General features: G+C 43.1%; 2 protein-coding genes and 1 non-coding gene across 3 annotated transcripts in view; all 3 read left to right on the top strand.

The window, feature by feature from the left end:
- The window catches only part of HGSNAT (heparan-alpha-glucosaminide N-acetyltransferase), a 69,694-nt gene that overhangs the window by 28,768 nt on the left and 21,677 nt on the right, over positions 1-19,249 (top strand). Inside the window, exons 4-6 of the mRNA XM_044225998.1 lie at positions 5,759-5,874; positions 16,882-17,018; positions 17,244-17,365. Coding sequence (XP_044081933.1) covers positions 5,759-5,874; positions 16,882-17,018; positions 17,244-17,365 — 375 coding nt within the window. The remainder of the gene's footprint in view (positions 1-5,758; positions 5,875-16,881; positions 17,019-17,243; positions 17,366-19,249) is intronic.
- Positions 8,545-8,649, top strand: LOC122890825. Its single transcript, XR_006381244.1, has one exon. It is a non-coding gene; the product is annotated as a small nucleolar RNA U13 (small nucleolar RNA).
- Positions 11,073-14,155, top strand: LOC122889845 (rho GTPase-activating protein 17-like). Its single transcript, XM_044225271.1, is given in 4 exon segments — positions 11,073-11,165; positions 11,167-12,133; positions 12,135-12,180; positions 12,183-14,155. Coding segments are annotated over 4 exon segments (2,403 nt in total). The 5' UTR covers positions 11,073-11,082; the 3' UTR covers positions 13,490-14,155.

The following is a 19,249-nucleotide window of genomic DNA, read 5'->3' as shown; positions in this document are numbered from 1 at the left end:
TATTAACTCACTGTGCCGCCCAGGTGCTTCTGTGAATCATTGCTTTTAAGGACACTTCTTAAATGAGCTGATCTAATTGGAACATTACTCAAAATGGCCACTGTAATTCTAGCTTGTCGTTAGTGAGATTTTGCCATTTTTGTAGATATTTATAGCTTTTGGGACCACAGTTCTTAGACATAAAATAAGTATGCCAGATGGTGGCACACTTCACTCTTTAGAAATTAAGGATCCTATGTTTATCTTTATTGTTATTTATTATTAATTTTTAGCTTAGCCTTTGAATTGCTCAGGGGTTGGGGTTGTGTGGTGGTTCATGGTGTACCTCATCGCACAGAATTTTTCTTGTGGTTGACAAGTGGTCTCTTGTCAACCCATCTGGTTCTGTGACTAGCTAGTCCTAACACAGGTGTCTTTGGTTTAAGTGGTGAGCACTCCAACAGTTCTTAAATGTTTGACTCCTGCTTACCAATTTCTGTGGCTTTTTTGGCTTCCCCGATTCCCATGAGCAGTTAACCTTTCCATCATGTGCACTTTTACAGAAACCAGTAGTAGTATCTGAGGAACTGAAACTGTGGACATGAGCTGTAACCAAAGAACTGGGGGCTGGGGAAAGTGTTGAACCAGCAAACCTCAAAGAATGGGGCCTATAGACTGATTCCAAACAAATGGGAACCGCAGCTGCTCCCGATAGGCATGGAATCTGGAGAAGGATTCCCAACAGAGAACAGCAGACTGAAATGTCAGCACTTGCTGGAGTGGAATCTGAGAACTAACTGAAACCCTGGGTTTGGCAGTTTCTGTGGAGTGGCCAGTAGAAGGCCCTGTATGCACCAACAGCAGTCCCTGTGGAGCCTTGGCCCGGGGAAAGGGTTGAACCAGCAGAGCCCAGCAGATGGGAATTGCAGCCTGGAGGCTCCCCATGGTGGGGAACTACATACCCCCACCAATAGTTCCCACACAGAACTTGGGACAGGATTAAGGGATGGGGTTTTTCACTCAAAAAGCCTGGGATTGTGGACTGCAGAGGCAGTTACTTTGAAGGCTTGATGCAGAGAGTGGAGCACCGAAACAAGAGAGAACTTACCGTGGCACTCGGACATGATGAGCAAGACCATGAGCTCAGAGTGATTGTGGGGTACCATGCCTGTGTTTCCCATTTTCCCCAGAGTCGTCGGAAGGCTCCTTCAATCCCACCACTGCCACCAAATGTGTTAAGTAACAGACAACTGAGTAAATTTAAAGATCAAATTGGCTTTATTTAACAACTCATGAATCGGGCAGCATCCCATCTAGCAAGTACTGCAGAAAGGAACTTCATTGAGCTGCGGAAAAGGAAAGGTTTTTAAAGGCAGAGAGGGAGAGGAAAAAGGAAATTATTCACAAAAATTTGCATTGTTTTGGGCAAGGTGACCTTTCTGGGAGGGAACAGAAAAAGGTCTGCCTATAGATTACCTCCTGATGCTGACCAGGAAGTTCCAGATTGCCTGGTTGAAGGCCCCATTTCTGGCAGAAGCTGAAGCTGCAGTTGGGGTAGGTCTTAAATCTGGGTGGGGGTTAGCATATGTGACTCCATTCTGGGCCTGCAGGCTCCTTTTTAATGGGAGTTAAGTAGTTAAATAAAAGAACATTCCGGGTGCCTGGGTGGCTCAGTGGGTTAAGCCGCTGCCTTCGGCTCAGGTCATGATCTCAGGGTCCTGGGGTCAAGTCCCGCATCGGGCTCTCTGCTCAGCAGGGAGCCTGCTTCCTCCTCTCTCTCTCTGCCTGCCTCTCTGCCTACTTGTGATCTCTCTCTGTCAAATAAATAAATAAAATCTTTAAAAAAAAAAAAAAGAAAAGAACATTCCAACAATTCCCATGAAAGGAAAATATTGATGGGAAACATTTGGAAAACATTTTCAAACTTGTCAAGCATTATTTCAAAACTAAAACAATAAGGAAATTATATTTTCTATACATCAGGCTCAAAAATGAGGAAAAAATTAAAAGGCTAAAAATCACTGGCACAGCTTCTAGGCAACAGATCTGTTTACCTGACTCAGGAGACTCAGGTCACAGAGGTCAGGGGCTGCTGCCCACAGTCTAAGTCCTTATGGCTGGTGGGTGACTTGAGGCAAGTTGTTTGACTTCTCCAGGCCTCACATCCCTCATCCAGAAAATGGAGACATCAGTAGTTATTTCATAGGGCTGTTGGGGCCTGGTGCACATTTGGGTGTATAATTTGTATCACCTGGGAGCGCAAGTGACACAATTGTCATAAATTGCAACTAAATTAGAGAGGGATTTGGCAGTGGCATAGCAAACACTATTTAAAAGGCTGTAAAATTTCCCTCCTCGAAGTTAAGGAACTATGTCAACAGGAGCCCATGTTAATTTTCAGCTGTCTCTGACATCATTTCTTACATTAGGAAGAAAGAGGAAATGGGAAGGAGTTGGAAATGAAGTTACATGGAAAGAGCAGAAACAACTGTGGAGAATATTTAACCATATATTCCTAACGCTGATTCTGCATTGGTTGGCTGTGGCCTCGATGTTACCGTTATCCTGTGTTGACCAGTTACTTTGTTTCAGATTCTGCACCAAACACATTACCTATATTGTCATTCATAGCCTTCCCAACAGTCCTATGAAGTACACAATATTACAACTTGTGATACTGTGGCTTATATGAAGAAATAGGTATTTGGTCTTCATCCCCATTTCTTGTGAATTTCCTCAGTGCTGAGAGCAGGCCAAGGTGTGTTTGTTGTGTTAATGAGGTAGGTAACCTTTGTGCCCACCTGAGGATGGGGCTGGTTGCCAGGAGAACCATCCCTGTGATGAGAGGGCTGGAGCTCAGTCCCACAGCAGGCTTCCAGAGAGGAGGGGAGGGGCTGGAGGTTGAATCAGGCACTAATGACCAATGGTTTAATCAATTGCCTGTGTAATGAAGCCTCCATAAAAATTCAAAGGATGGGGTTCAGAGAACTTCTGGGTTGGAGAACAATTGGAAATTTGGGGAGAGTGGTGGCCTAGGAGAGGACATGGTAGCTCTGTGCTCTTTCCCCTCCACTTGCTTTATGTATCTCTACCATCTGACTGTTCCTGAGTTATGTAGTTTTATAATATACCAGCAATGTACTAGTAAAATGTTTCTCTGAGTTCCGTGAGGCACTCTAGCAAATTAATCAAAACTGAGGAGTCTCTCACTGGATGGTCAGAGGCATGGGTGGTAACCTGCACCACCCATGTCCGAAGGTGCTGGTGGTCTTGTGGGACTGAGCCCCTGTCTATGGGACCTGACACTGTCTCCAGGTAAAGAGTGTCAAAGTTGAGTTGAATTGTAGGACTCCCAGTTGGTATCTGAGAATTGCTTGTGGTGTGGGAAGCTTCACTCCCAATAGAAATCGAGTGCAGGGGCGCCTGGGTGGCTCAGTGGGTTAAGCCGCTGCCTTTGGCTCAGGTCATGATCTCAGGGTCGTGGGATCGAGGCCCGCATTGGGCTCTCTGCTCAGCGGGGAGCCTGCTTCCTCCTTTCTCTCTCTCTGCCTGTCTCTCTGCCTGCTTGTGATCTCTCTCTGTCAAATAAATAAATAAAATCTTTAAAAAAAAAAAAAGAAATCGAGTGCAGAACCTCTAGACTCTTAATTTATTGGTGAGGAAGCTGAGAGGGTGGGATTCAAATTCATGTTGCTGTAACTTGGAGTCCAGACACTTAACCCACCATGTCACCATGTTTTATCCCTGGTCCTAACCACTGCTCCTACTAGAAGCAGCTCTTCAGAAGGTTAACAAAGAAAAGAAAAAGTGATGGGTATAACTTTATTTAGTTTAGAGAGGGAAAAGATTTTCAATAGATTATTAAGAGTTATATATTGTTGGGGTGCCTGGGTGGTACAGTTGGTTAAGTGTCCGACTCTTGGTTTTGGCTCAGGTCATGATTGCAGAGTCCTGGGTTTGAGCCCCACGTCTGGCTCCCTGTGCTTAGTGTGGGGTCTGCTTGAGATTCTCTTTCCCTCTGCCCCTTCTGCTTGTGCTCTCTTTCTCTCAGATAAATAAAAAAAAGAAAAATAAAAAAAGAAAATGATATATTGTGGGTTTTGTCTTTATGGAGAGCTGAATAAGGGTAAATTCAGGTAAACTTTAAAAAGAGCGATTTAGAAAAATTTCCTGAATTAGCCAATTAACTGTTCACATGAGTTTCCGGGGAGCCCTGAAGGAAGATCCCATATTGCAAAATAAAAAGGCTAGATTAGGAGCACCTCAGTGCCTCAGTCAGTTAAGCATCTATCTTCAGCTCAGGTCATGATCCCAGGGTTCTGGAATCGAGCCCTGCATCAGGTTCTCTGTTCAGTGGGAAATCTGCTTCTCCCTCTTAAAAAAAAAAAAAAAAAAAAAAAAGAGGCTAGGGGGCACCTGGGTGGCTCAGTTGGTTGAATGTCTGTCTTCAGCTCAGGTCATGATCCCAGGGTCCTGGGACCAACCCCCACATTGGACTCCTTGGTCAGGGGGCGTCTGCTTGTTCCTCTTCCTACCCCACCTGTGCTCTCTCTCACAAGTAAATAAATAAAATCTTAAGAAAAGAAAAGAAAAGAGGCTAGATTATTACCTTTCTCATTGTGTTATTAAATAGTTTTTTGGCCTAGAAGCTAGAGGGCAAGTTAATTTCTCTTTCATGTAATAGTATAAATGGGTAGGTCTAAATGAAACATTTTGCTTTGACTTTAGCCAATAGTAGTTTTCTTTCTTTGCCTACCAAGTTGGCAGGTGAAATTTAGACTGTTCATGATGGTGGTCTTTAGGTCATCCTACGAGCATCTAGTAGATTGCTGAGCTCTAAGCATAGGGAATACAGAGCAGTGGGTCTTCCTTCAGACTGAGGCTCATCCTCTGTTCTTACTTCGGATCTGCTGTGGAAACCGGAAAGAGATTCAGAAGTCAAACCCAAGTGATATAAGGCAGAGTTTCGCAACTTTTTTTTTTTTTTTTAAAGATTTTATTTATTTATTTGACAGAGAGAGATGACAAGCAGGCAGAGAGACAGGCAGAGAGAGAGGAGGAAGCAGGCTCCCTGCTGAGCAGAGAGCCTGATGCGGGGCTTGATCCTAGGACCCTGAGATCATGACCCAAGCCGAAGGCAGCGGTTTAACCCACTGAGCCACCCAGGCGTCCCAGAGTTTCCAACTTTAAAGTTTATGCACATCCTTGTAGAGCCCTGCTGACTGGGCATCCTGACGTCTCCTGAGCTGCATTCAGAGTGGAGTAACAAGGTCCAGGAAAGTCCAGGCTCTGGAACTACACAGTGATTTTGCAGAACTCTGGCCATGTGCAATGATCAAATCTTTGTAAGCCTTAATTTCTTCATCTGCAAAATGGAGAAAATACCAGCTTACGAGATTGACATATTGTCAGATAGAAGATCTGTGAAACTAGTAAATTCAGTGCCTCTCACAATTTAGCACTCGATGAACTTGGTCCCACATGGTCCGTTTACACACAGGATGTGAATGGTGTTAACCGAATCCTCGTCTGTAGTGGTGGCATGTGTGCAAAAGTGTATGTGTGTGTGTGTGTGTGCGCGCACGTGCCCATGTGTTCAGAGTCTTTCACTTGTGTGTCCACAAAGTAAGGGACAAGAGACCCCAAAGCCCCCAAGCAAGCCTTCGAGAAGCACGCCTATGAAGCCACACTCTTCACACAGGTGCACTTTGTCTCTAATGTGTCTTTCAGATGCTTTTTAATTTTTTTTCCTAAACTTTCTTTTCCTAATTCTTACCAGACTTAGATAAAAAAAAGCATGGAGAGCTGAAGATGGATCAGGCTTTGCTGCTCATCCACAATGAACTGCGCGGAACAAACCTGACTATGTTCTGGAATTCCGAACGCTGTTACCACGTAGGTATTATGTTCATGCTCACACTGTTGTTTGCTTTGGGGCTGTTTGAAATGATCCCCAGGGCTCTCCTGCCTGAAGCCCTTCATGTGTTCCTTCAGTTTTATAGGTAAGGACACAAATAGAAAGAATCAGGAGAAAGATAATCAGGGGGAATGCCTAGCAGTGAACAATGTCAGTCTCTTACCTTTCCCCCTCCCCATCTTTTTAGAAACTCAGTTCTTGGTGATGAGTGAAAGTGATAGACAGACCATGTTTCTACTTTTTTCCTCTGCCTGATGCATAACTCTGTTGCTGAACCAGAGAAGGAAGAAGTGAGAACCTTGGTATTCTCTAAGGGCAGAGGTAGTGACGACAACCGGGAGGCTTAGGTTGAAGTATGACACTTATTCCAGGGATCTGCCCTCCTGATGATAAAAGCTTTATTTGTTTTTATTAAGTTTTTAATTTTAATTCCAGTACAAACCTGCAGTGTTACTATTGGTTTCAGGTTTACAATGTGGTGGTTCAGCAGTTCTGTACATTACTCAGGGCCCTGTCCCCTCACTCATCTGCCCTCTGGTAACCATCTGTTTGTTCTCTCTAGTCAAGAGTCTGTTTCCTGGTTTTTGCTTCTCTCTCCTCTCTCTCCTTTTTTGCTTTTTCCCTCTCTGCTTGGTTGTTGATAAAGGACATATGGAAAGACACTTATGAGCCTGTAAAGGTTGAACAACCAGAAAATGCTATCGAGACATAACCTTTTTTTTTTTTTTTTAAGATTTTTATTTATTTATTTGACAGAGAGAGATCACAAGTAGGCAGAGAGGCAGGCAGAGAGAGAGGAAGGGAAGCAGGACCCCTGCCGAGCAAGGAGCCCGATGCGGGACTCGATCCCAGGACCCTGAGATCATGACCTGAGCCGAAGGCAGCGGCTTAACCCACGGAGCCACCCAGGCGCCCGAGACATAACCTTTTAACAGTTATGAACATTGGGACGCCTGGGTGGCTCAGTTGGTTGGACGACTGCCTTTGGCTCAGGTCATGATCCCGGAGTCACGGGATTGAGTCCCGCATCGGGCTCCCAGCTCCACGGGGAGTCTGCTTCTCTCTCTGACCTTCTCCTCGCTCATGTTCTCTCTCACTGTCTCTCTCTCAAATAAATAAATAAAATCTTTAAAAAAATTATGAACATTAATGATAATTTACAAATCTTTAAGCAAATATAGAGAAAGACGTTCAAAGGAATGCAAATGATAATAATTTGTATTTTGTAAACCAAATAATAAATATTTGGGAACTATGGACTTACAGGTGAAGGAAATCAGCTATCTGGTTAAATTGAGAATTTTCTTTCTTCTTTATCTCTCTTCTCTTAAAGTAGAAACACTTAAGATACAAACACGTTGAAAAACACATAAACATATTGAAAAAAATGTGTAGATTTCATAGCTTCAAGAAGCTAAAGGTACCTGAATGTGTCAGCAAGTGCTTTTCAAAAGAGAACCAAAATTGGAGGAAGGTTTGTATTGTAATGTTAACTATGAGTAATCACTATAACTGCCTAAATAAATCCAAGATGTAAATGAGAAAAAAAGAAAAGAAAAAGAAAATTGCTTTTTAGCATCCTAAACAGTATTCCTTGGGGGATCTGGAGGTGGCATAAAGAAGCAGTGAGGGGGAGACAGAAATCTGGGCTTTCATTGCAGTGAAGGTGATCTGTTAATTTTGACTGTTAATTATTTAGACATAAATTAGAATAAACAAGGCCATTTCATTTTTTAAAGTAGACATGTATGTATGTAATATAAGTAGACATGTAAGTATGATAATATAATAGTTAATGTTACTATATCTTTAAAATATTATCAGAAAAGAATATGCAATATGGGAAATATATAAATGACAAAAGAAGACAATAAAAGTAGAGGAAGGAATTCAGAGTGAGCAAGTCTAGGCTAATTTCAACAAATACAATTGGATTAACTTGCATAAAAATAAGGTTCATTTGTATTAAAATATTGGGAGTAATTTCAAATTCCTTTTGGAAAAAGGAAAGTTATACATAAATACATTGACTAATAACATTAAAGACATATTGTACTTAAAATATAACATATTGTACATAACATATTATGCTTAAAAAGAATACATTAAGAACAAAAGACATATGCATTGTTACTTTCATGAGGTAGATGTGGGAATAAAGGGGGCCAGTCAGGCTTTAGTATTTGCATAAATGATAAATGAAATATTAATATTAAAATAGAAGCACGCCAAATGAAAAGACTCGGAATTGAAATGGGCCCCTGCACACATGGAAAGTCATGGTAGGGGGTGCGTGGGTGGCTCAGTCAGTTAAGCATCCGACTCTTGAGGTCAGGATCTCAGGGTGGTTGAGATCAAGCCCTACATTGTGCTTTGCACTCAGTGTGGAGTCTGCTTGAGATTCTCTCTGTCTCTTCCTCTGTCTCTCCTGCTCATGCTCTCTGTCTCTCTAAAATAAGTAGAGTGTCTGGGTGCTCATTTGGTTAAGTGGCTGACGCTTGATTTTGGCTCAGATCATGATCTCAGGATCCTGGGATTGAGCCCCATATCAGGCTTCCTGCTCATCTGGGAGTTTGCTTGTGGATTCTCTCACTCCTCTCCCTCTGTCTCTCCCTGTGCTCATTCTGTCTCAAAAATAAAGCAATCGGATCCTTTTGTAGTTCATAAGCATGATGATTGGGTGTTCACGCTTCTGTGTGACATGTGCCACCCTTTAAACCTTGTTACGACGTCAGCACATTTCCCATCTGACGTGAAAAAAAAAAATCAATCAATCTTTAAAATAAATAAATCTTTGGGACGCCTGGGTGGCTCAGTTGGTTAAGCAGCTGCCTTCGGCTCAGGTCATGATCCCAGCGTCCTGGGATCGAGTCCCACATTGGGCTCCTTGCTCAGCAGGGAGCCTGCTTCTCCCTCTGCCTCTGCCTGCCATTCTGTCTGCCTGTGCTTGCTCTCCCCCGCCCCCGATAAATAAATAAATAAGTAAATCTTAAAATAAATAAATAAATCTTTAAAAAAAAAATGATGGTAGAAACTACAGAACAAAACTGTGGTGAAAAATAAGTATTCACTATTATCAGACTCAGTGGGGTTTAGGGATTAAACTGGTGAATGGAACCAGACAAGAAAGTGATAGAATGGAGTGGTTTAGAGCATGGATTCTGCCAGCCAGAGCACCTGGTTTGAATCCTGCCTCTGGCGCTTCCTGCCTGTGAAAATGAGAGAAAAATTAACATGAGTCAAGAGATGATTTTGTTTTGTTTTGTTTTAAGTAGGCTCCATGGCCAGTGTGGAGCCCACTGTGGGGCTTGAACTCACAACCCTGAGCTCAAGACCTGAGCTGAGATTAAGAGTCAGATATGTAAACAACTGAGCCACCCAGGGGCCCCAAGGGATTTTTTTTTAAAAGATGTATTTATTTATTTATTTATTTATTTATTTATCAGAGAGAGAGAGAGAGAATGCGTGTGCGCGCGCACAGGCAGGGGGAGCCGGGGGCAGAGGAAGAGGGAGAAGCAGGCTCCCAGGGAGCCTGATGCAGGACTCAATCCCAGGACCCTTGGGGTTAAGCAGATGCTTAAGTAAAATAATCAACTCAGGTGTTCCCCCCTCCCTTTTCTTTTGAGGGAGGGAGAGAGTGTGAGTGGAGTAGGGGGTAGAGGGACAGAGGAAGAGGGAGAATCACAGAGCCCAGTGTGGGAGCTCAGTCTCACAACCCTGAGATCATGACCTGAGCCAAATCAAAAGTCTGATGCTTAACTGACTGAGCCACTCAGGCACCCCAAGAGATGATTTTTTAAAAATAAAAGTTGTATAATTGGCAAATTATTGATAAATAGAAATTAATAAAATTAGAAATTAGGATTTGGATAACCACTATAATTAAAATAATTATGGTCAAATGAATAGTTTATAAGCTGATACATTTGAAATTCAAGAATTGATTTCCTTCAAAAAATATGATGAAGGTTGATTCAAGAAATTGAGAACATAAGTAGATCAGTCACTGATTAAGAAATCTTGAAAGTTATAATGAATTTCTCCACCTAGAAATACAGTATTTTTTCTACATTTTCAAATAATAAAGAATTTTCAGTTTTTATATAAACCAACCTAAATATAAGCTCCCTCCCCCCTGTAATGATGGCTCAATATCTGATTTATTCTGCAGTATAGATAGGATGTTAAAAGTCTGGCAAAGACAGGAAAAGAAATGCAGTTTAGACTTTTTAATCAGTGTGGGTACAACAGTCTTAAATAAAATTCTGTCAAGTAGAATAAGTTAGCATATTGAAAGATTTATTTATGATGACTTATTTTTTTTAAAGATTTTATTTATTTATTTGACAGAGAGAGAGAGATCACAAGTAGGCAGAGAGGCAGGCAGAGAGGGGGAAGCAGGCTCCCTGCTGAGCAGAGAGCCTTATGTGGGGCTCGATCCCAGGACCCTAATATCATGACCTGAGCCGAAGGCAGAGGCTTAACCCACTGAGCCCCCCAGGCGCCCCATGATGACTTATATTTTTATCCCTGAGGATAAAGTTCATGAACAGAGTTCATACATAAAGACGATAAGGAAATTTTAGGGCAAAAATATAGGTTAAATGGAGAGATAGCCAATATGATATGAAGACTAAGCATAGAAAAAATGGTGGTAATTCATACCTTTAACACAGTTGCCATTAACATAGCAATGGCTACTTTATAGAGTCTATGTAAGTCATTCCCACATCGATAGGAAAAAGTAAATGAGCAAGAGGATCAAAAGATGGCCCAAAAGAACAGGCAGTGTGAAGACTTGCTATACCAGATAAGATGGATTACCAAGTCACAACCACTTATGTAGCCAAAAAAGAAAAATGAAGACCAGTGGACCAATGTAAATACAAGAAGTGGAATCTAATTTACTCTGAGAATTTAACATAACATGTTAAAACTGAAACCATGGGGAAGGTATCTAGAATTATTATATACCACCATCTGTCAAATACTCCAAGTGGATTCAAGTTAAAATAATCTCCATAAATGTAAAAAATAACTAAAAGAGACAAAATACATTTTTAAACTAATGAAAGAAGAAACAGCAAGCCAGATTAGTATGACTGTATAAAATATTAAAAACATAATTAAAAATAAGAGGATAGAGCTGCCCGGCCCTAGCCCCGCCGGCCGCCGCTGCCGCCACCATGAAGAAGCAATTCAACTGCATGAAGCAGCTGGCCAACCAGACCGTGGGCAGAGCCGAGAAGACAGAGGTCCTCAGTGAAGATGTTACAGATCGAGCGGCGCCTGGACACGGTTCGGTCAATGTGTCACCATTCGCACAAGTGTCTGATGGCATGTTTCCAGGGCCAGCATGGCACCGACGCTGAGAGGAGATATAAAAAACTCCCGCTGACCACTCTCGCGCAGAACATGCAGGAAGCATCAACTCAACTGGAAGAGTCTCTGCTGGGGAAGATGCTGGAGACGTGTGGTGATGCCGAGAATCAGCTGGCTCTAGAACTTACACAGCATGAAGTCTTTGTTGAGAGAGAGATTGTGGAGCCTCTGTGCAGCATAGCAGAGGTGGAGATTCCCAACATCCAAAAACAGAGGAAACAGCTCGCTAAATTGGTGTTAGACTGGGATTCGGTCAGAGCCAGGTGGAACCAGGCTCACAAATCTTCAGGAACCAACTTCCAGGGGCTTCCGTCAAAAATAAATACCCTAAAGGAAGAGATGGATGAAGCTGGAAATAAAGTAGAACTGTGCAAGGATCAACTTGCCGCAGACATGTACAACTTTATGGCTAAAGAAGGGGAGTATGGCAAATTCTTTGTTACGTTATTAGAAGTCCAAGCAGATTACCATAGAAAAGCATTAGCAGTCTTAGAAAAGGCCCTTCCCGAAATGCGAGCCCATCAAGATAAGTGGGCGGAAAAGCCAGCCTTTGGGACGCCCTTGGAGGAACACCTGAAGCGGAGCGGCCGTGAGATTGCCCTGCCCATCGAAGCCTGCGTCATGCTGCTCCTGGAGAAGGGCATGAAGGAGGAGGGCCTTTTCCGAATTGGGGCTGGGGCCTCCAAGTTAAAGAAACTGAAAGCTGCTTTAGACTGTTCTACTTCTCACCTGGATGAGTTCTACTCTGACCCCCATGCTGTTGCAGGTGCTTTAAAGTCCTATTTACGGGAACTGCCTGAACCTCTGATGACTTTTAATCTGTATGAAGAATGGACACAAGTTGCAAGTGTGTATATCTGATCAAGACAAAAAGCTTCAGGATTTGTGGAGAACATGTCAAAAGTTCCACCACAAAATTTTGTTAACTTTAGGTATTTAATCAAGTTCCTTGCAAAGCTTGCTCAGACCAGCGACGTCAATAAAATGACTCCCAGCAACATTGCAATTGTGTTAGGCCCTAACTTATTATGGGCCAAAACTGAAGGAACTCTGGCTGAAATGGCAGTGGCCACCTCTGTCCACGTGGTCGCGGTCATCGAGCCCATTATCCAGCACGCCGACTGGTTCTTCCCTGAAGAGGTGGAATTTAATGTATCAGAAGCATTTGTGCCTCTCGTCACCCCAAATTCCAATCACTCATCTCACATTGGAAATGACTCTGACTCAGGGACCCTCGAGAGAAAGCGGCCTGCCAGCATGGCGGTCATGGAAGGGGACTTGGTGAAGAAGGAGAGTCCACCAAAACCCAAGGACCCCGCACCTGCCCCTGCCCCAGCGAGAAACAGCAATCAGATGGCCACTGGCCAGAACCAGGCCCAGACCACAGCTGGCTCCCATCAGCTCTCTGTCGGCCCAGGGCACAATTCCGCAGGCCCTAGCCCGCACACTCTGCGCCGAGCTGTTAAAAAACCTGCTCCTGCGCCCCCGAAACCAGGAAACCCACCTCCTGGCCATCCCGGGGGCCAGAGTTCTCCAGGAACATCTCAGCACCTACCCAGCCTGTCACCAAAGCCAACCATGCGAAGCCCTTCTCCTCCCGCCCAGCATGTGGGCCAGGCCCCCTGCCAGCCCTGCACCACCTCTCAGCCTTCTGCACCCCGGAGGTACTCGAGCAGTCTGTCCCGCATACAAGCTCCCAGTCACCCACCACCGCAGCCCCCAACGCAGGCCGCGCTGCTGGGGCACAGCAAACCGAGTAGCCAGGGCCAGCCCGCTCCCGTGGCTTTGCCCAGTGAGCCTGGACTTGAGCAGCCGCTTCACACCCCTCCCCAGACTCCAACGCCCCCCAGTACTCCACCTTTAGGAAAACAGAACCCCAGCCTGCCAGCTTCTCAGGCCCAGGCGGTGAGTAATCCCGAGATGGCACAGCCACACACCGGAACCTTACCAAGACCAAGACTAGTACCAAAGCCAAGGAACCGACCCAGCATGCCTCCACCCCCACATCCTCCTGGTGCCCACTCGGCTGGGGATGGTACCCTCACCAATGCTGCTCCCACTGCCTCCAAAATAGTCACGGACACCAGTTCTAGAGTTTCAGAGCCGCTTCGCAGCACCTTTCCTGACATGCATTCAGACTCAGCCAGCAAAGACCTGCCCCGACGCATTCTGTTGGATATAGACAACGATACAGAAAGCACCGCCCTGTGAAGAAAGCCACGCCCCCGCCCCGCCCCCTTCCACTGTGGAGCCCGGAACCGGGCAGGTGCATGGTTCTCTCCGCAGTCCAAACAGTGAAGAGCTTTCAGTGAAGGGAAAAAGAAGGTCTGGCATGCAGGCCTTTGCCTTCCCACAGCCTCAGGAGAAGGTGGAGGCTGACACTTTAAGCTGAATGATCTGTGTCTTTGAAGAAGTTGGTTTTCTTTAACGGGAAAGAAATCATGCCAAAAAATTAAAAAAAAAAAAATTTAAAAAGAAAGAGAAAAAAAGAAAAAAGAAGTACCTAGAATGGAAGGAGTATTACTGCTGAGACGCGCCTAGGAAGCTTTGTCACTGCCGTTGAGGCAGGTGGCATAAAAGGCAATTTGGAATGAAGAAGAAGTAGTGCGTGAACAATCTATTTAATAAAATACATGCATTATGCAAATCGCCTACTTCCTGCTACTTGGACTTTCGTTCTTATATATTAGGAGGGAGGTTCTTCTCCTTCACCATTGCTGCAGAATCGTTTTGTATGAAGTATGGTCGTCCCTCCCCAACCCCCTCCAAACCGTGCGCATTGATGGTGACTGCTGGATCTGTCACCTCAGCAAGCTGGATGTGACTTGTGCCTTGTTGGATCGCCAGAATGTAGAAGGAAATGTACTGTTCTTTTTTTTTTTTAATATTTTATTTATTTATTTGACAGAGATCACAAGTAGGCAGAGAGGCAGGCAGAGAGAGAGGGGAGGAAGCAGGCTCCCCGCTGAGCAGAGAGCCCGATGCGGGACTCGATCCCAGGACCCTGAGATCACGACCCGAGCCGAAGGCAGCGGCCCAACCCACTTAAACAATGTAATTGCTACTTGATAAGGACCTGAACATTATTCTAGTTTCATGTTTAATTTGAATTAAATATATTCTGTGGTTTATATGAAAAAAAAAATAAGAGGCTATAACAAGATGAAAAGGAAAGCAGTAGAATGGGGAAATATTTGAGACAGTTAAAAGTTAATGATGCAACATGGGGGCTTAAGTGGGTAGGAGAAGAATCCATGAAACAAGATGGGATAGGGAGGGAGACAAACCATAAGTGACTCTTAATCTCACGAAACAAACTGTGGGTTGCTGGGGGGAGGGGGGTTGGGAGAAGGGGGGTAGGGTTATGGACATTGGGGAGGGTATGTGCTTTTGGGTAAATTGGAAGGGGTGATGAACCATGAGAGACTATGGACTCTGAAAAACAATCTGAGGGGTTTGAAGTGGCGGGGGGGTGGGAGGTTGGGGTGCCAGGTGGTGGGTATTATAGAGGGCACAGCTTGCATGGAGCACTGGGTGTGGTGAAAAAATAATGAATACTGTTTTTCTGAAAATAAATAAATTGGAAAAAAAAAAAAAGTTTAATGTTACGGGTGCCTGGGTGGCTCAGTGGGTTGAGCCGCTGCCTTCGGCTCGGGTCATGATCTCGGGGTCCTGCGATCGAGTCCCACATTGGGCTCTCTGCTCAGCAGGGGGCCTGCTTCCCTTCCTCTCTATCTGCATGCTTCTCTGCCTACTTGTGATCTCTGTCTGTTAAATAAATAAATAATATCTTTAAAAAAAAAGTTTAATGTTGCAGTATGAAGACATATTTCTAAGATTATGTTCAAGGGGATTTGTGTCTAAGAATGGTTCATACCATAAGAAATATAAAATAACAAAAGAATTACTTAATTTACTGATAATTTAAAATGTAATCTTAAATGCTGTGATATCATAAGTATTTAGTACATGAACAAAAAAGATGATCTTTAAATCCTTTTAAGACTAATGAGAAATAAATATACTGTAATTTTTCTTATTTGAGTACTGTTTGGCCACATAAAACAAGAACCATTAAAATGATTTTTTTAAAAGATTTTATTTATTTATTTGAGAGAGAGAGAGCATGAGAAGGGTAAAGGTCAGAGAGAGAAGCAGACTCCCCATGGCGCTGGGAGCCTGATGTGGGACTTGATCCCAGGACTCTGGGATCATGACCTGAGCTGAACCAAATGAGCCACACAGGCACCCTAAATGATTTTTCTTTTTTTTTTTTTTCCAATTTATTTATTTTCAGAAAAACAGTATTCATTATTTTTTCACCACACCCAGTGCTCCATGCAAGCCGTGCCCTCTATAATACCCACCACCTGGTACCCCAACCTCCCACCCCCCTGCCACTTCAAACCCCTCAGATTGTTTTTCAGAGTCCATAGTCTCTCATGGTTCACCTCCCCTTCCAATTTACCCAAATTCCCTACTCCTCTCTAACGCCCCTTGTCCTCCATGCTATTGGTTATGCTCCACAAATAAGTGAAACCATATGATAATTGACTCTCTCTGCTTGACTTATTTCACTCAGCATAATCTCTTCCAGTCCCGTCCATGTTGCTACAAAAGTTGGATATTCATCCTTTCTGATGGAGGCATAATACTCCATAGTGTATATGGACCACATCTTCCTTATCCATTCATCCGTTGAAGGGCATCTTGGTTCTTTCCATAGTTTGGCGACTGTGGCTAAATGATTTTTCTTAAAGATATATTTATTTATTTGGAGGGGAGAGACTGAGGGAGAGGGAGAGAGAAACCCAATGGGCTCAATCCCACTATCCTGAGATCATGACCTGAGCTGAAAACAAGAGGCACTTAACTGACTGCATTACCCAAGTGCCCCAAAACAATTATTTTTTATTTAGTAACCTCATTTTTGGAAATTTATTTCAGGGCAAGAATTTAAAAGAATAAAACATCATTGGGGTGCCTGGGTGACTTAGTCATTAAGTGTCTGCCTTTGACTCAGGTCATGATCCCAGGGTTGTGGGATCAAGCCTTGCGTCTGGCTCTCTGCTTGGTGGGAAACCTGCTTCTTCTTCTCCCACTCCCCCTGCTTGTATTCCTGCTCTTGCTGTCTCTCTCTCTCTGTCAAATAAATGAAACCTTAAAACAAACAAACAAAACACGTGTAGATCTTTGAAAACAAGCTAATTTATATAAATTATATTTAATAAAAATTATAATATGTATGGTATATCTTTAAAAACATAATTTATATAAATGTTACACAAAAAGATAAAACAAAAGCTTTGAAAGCAGCCTAAACACTCAAAATTTTAGCATTTAATGGATTATAATGCAACCATTAAAAGTTTGAATATGCAAATTAGGCAGAATCATGGAAATTTACGTGTATGTAATATGTAAAACAGTGGAATACAAGACAGTATATGATGTATTTGTTAATTAGGTGAGGAATTTACACATAGTGATACTAATTTTATCTAAGTTATTGGAATTTATAAGGACTTCAGGTAGATACTCATGTGTGCCAACAACCGGTGGCCTTTCAGATACCTCTAACAGGTTGTGTTTCTGTTGTACAGTGCTTGTTTCAGGTTCTGGTCAATGTTTCCTGGAGTGGGAAACCCGGGAAGCCTAGCATTGCCGCCGTGGCGGTGAGCACCCAGCACGGATCTCTCCTGCAGCTTAATGACACCTTGGAAGAGAAAGAAGTTTGTAGGTTTGTACCTGCTTTGATTTGGCCCTACTGACATGACGCCTGCAATTTCTGTCTAGTTTTTGTCCCCTATTTGGGTTTTAGCTTTTACTTCCATCAAAATTTTTTTTATATCTTTCCCGGTCTGCACTCAGGAATGCCTGTCACTCTGCCTTGATGACATTACCATAATCCAACTCCTTATGGCCTGCTCTAACCATTTTTCTTAATTTTACCACATCTTCGTAGGCTGGAATATAAATTTGGAGAATTTGGAAATTATTCACTCGTGGTAAAGCACGCCCATAATGGAGTTGGTGAAATTGCTTGTGACATAGTTGTCAACAAGAAGCCAGTCGACAGTAACCTTCGTACGTATAGGCTCTTTGTTGAATTTTTTTTTTTAATTTGTGTTTTACAGGTTTTAGTTTTTGAATACTTTTTGCAACACTCTGTGTACTTTAAAACTTGGATTAAAGGTTATCTATCTTACTTAGTTGTGGTGTATTTAAATGTATTGATTGTGTCATGGGTGTATACCAAAAAAATTATGTGATATATAAGAAAATTATATGATCAACATCTTCTCATAGATGTTCTCTAGTGTAATGATGAAGCATAAATAAGCCAAAAAAAGTTAGTGCAATAGAAAGAAACTAGAAATAGGGCAAATGACTGTCAAGTATCTTTCCTCATTTTAGGATAGAGGGCACAGTATTTCTTGTATGGGTCTTATAGGGACAGTTCAGAAGTCCCTGAGATTAAGGAGGGACTGTTTATTCTCTAATAACTCCACTGAAGAAAATCTGTCAGTCCTTCAGCTCAGGTCATGATTCTAGTGTCCTGGAATCAAGCCCCACTTCAGGCTCCCTGGTCAGTGGGGCGTCTGCTTCTCCTTCTCCCTCTACCCGTCCCTTGCTGCTTGTGCTTTCTCTTGCTTTCAAATAGATAAATAAAATCTTAAAAAAGAAAAAGGGGGCGTCTGGGTGGCTCAGTGGGTTAGGCCGCTGCCTTCGGCTCAGGTCATGATCTCAGGGTCCTGGGATCGAGTACCGCATCGGGCTCTCTGCTCAGCAGGGAGCCTGCTTCCCTCTCTCTCTCTCTGCCTGCCTCTCCATCTACTTGTGATTTCTCTCTGTCAAATAAATACATAAAATCTTAAAAAAAAAAAAAAGAAAAAGAAGGTCTGTTGATCTGAGCCCCCATTAGACAATCCCTGTGGCATTAATAAATACTGTGCACAGCGAAGCTTTTGAAGACCATAGGGTCATGTCAAAAGAATGGAAGAACCAACATGAAAGGGCCAATATGAGCCAGTTCAAGCATTTGAAAGAATAATGAATGTAATGGATGGAAACACATTGAATCTACAAAAACCAGTGAGTTCCTTCTGAAACTTAAAAGAGCAGAGCCACTTGCCTAAACAAAGGCAGTATTTCGGTTGCCTTTGGAGGTAAGAAGGACACCTGATAACCAGAGTGACTTAAAATCATTAATTGAAAGGGAGGATCTAAGCATTTATCCTGTGTTTCCTATTTTAATTGTATTTTAGGATAACTAAGTAGTCTGAGATGTTGAGGGTGAATTCTTCAAGGAATAATTCTAGCTACTACATGTGGCAGAATGGCACACTATTTTGTAACCCTTAATGAAGGAATTGATGTAGACGAAAATCATGAGTGGATGAAACCATTGTATGAAAGAGGAACTGGGACAGGAGGGCCAGGCTTTCCCCATCTGAACATGGGTATTGGGCATGTGGTCAGCCACCCCAGGTGCGCCTGATGTGGGGAGTGAGAAAGACACAGCACCATCTGTGAAGCATTCTTCCCCCAAAAAGTTGAACTTTGTTAGTCAAGCCTCTACAGCTAATTGCCCATATGCAGAACATTGGATTAGGATAGAACAAGTTCAGTGACACCATGAGGAAGCAGACTGACAGATCTAGAACATGAGACATCCTCATAGATAACTTGTTTCGAACAAGTCAATGTCTGCTTTTGTCTAAACACAACTAAAGAGACATAATGAGCAAATAGAAAATGTGAACCTTGTTTGTATCCTGACCTGAACACACTAACTACAAATAGCATTTTTTTAAAAAAGATTTTATTTATTTATTTGACAGGCAGAGAACACAAGTAGGCAGAGAGGCAGGCAGAGAGACGAGGAAGCAGGCTCCCCGCTGAGCCGGGAGCTGGACGCAGGGCTCGATACCAGGACCCTGGGATCATGACCTGAGCCGAAGGCAGAGG

The sequence above is a fragment of the Neovison vison genome, chromosome 11, assembly GCF_020171115.1.
Source record: "Neovison vison isolate M4711 chromosome 11, ASM_NN_V1, whole genome shotgun sequence".
NCBI lineage: Eukaryota > Metazoa > Chordata > Mammalia > Carnivora > Mustelidae > Neogale > Neogale vison.
The sequence above is the reverse complement of the archived record's forward strand: the minus strand, read 5'-3'. Positions and strand labels throughout refer to the sequence as shown.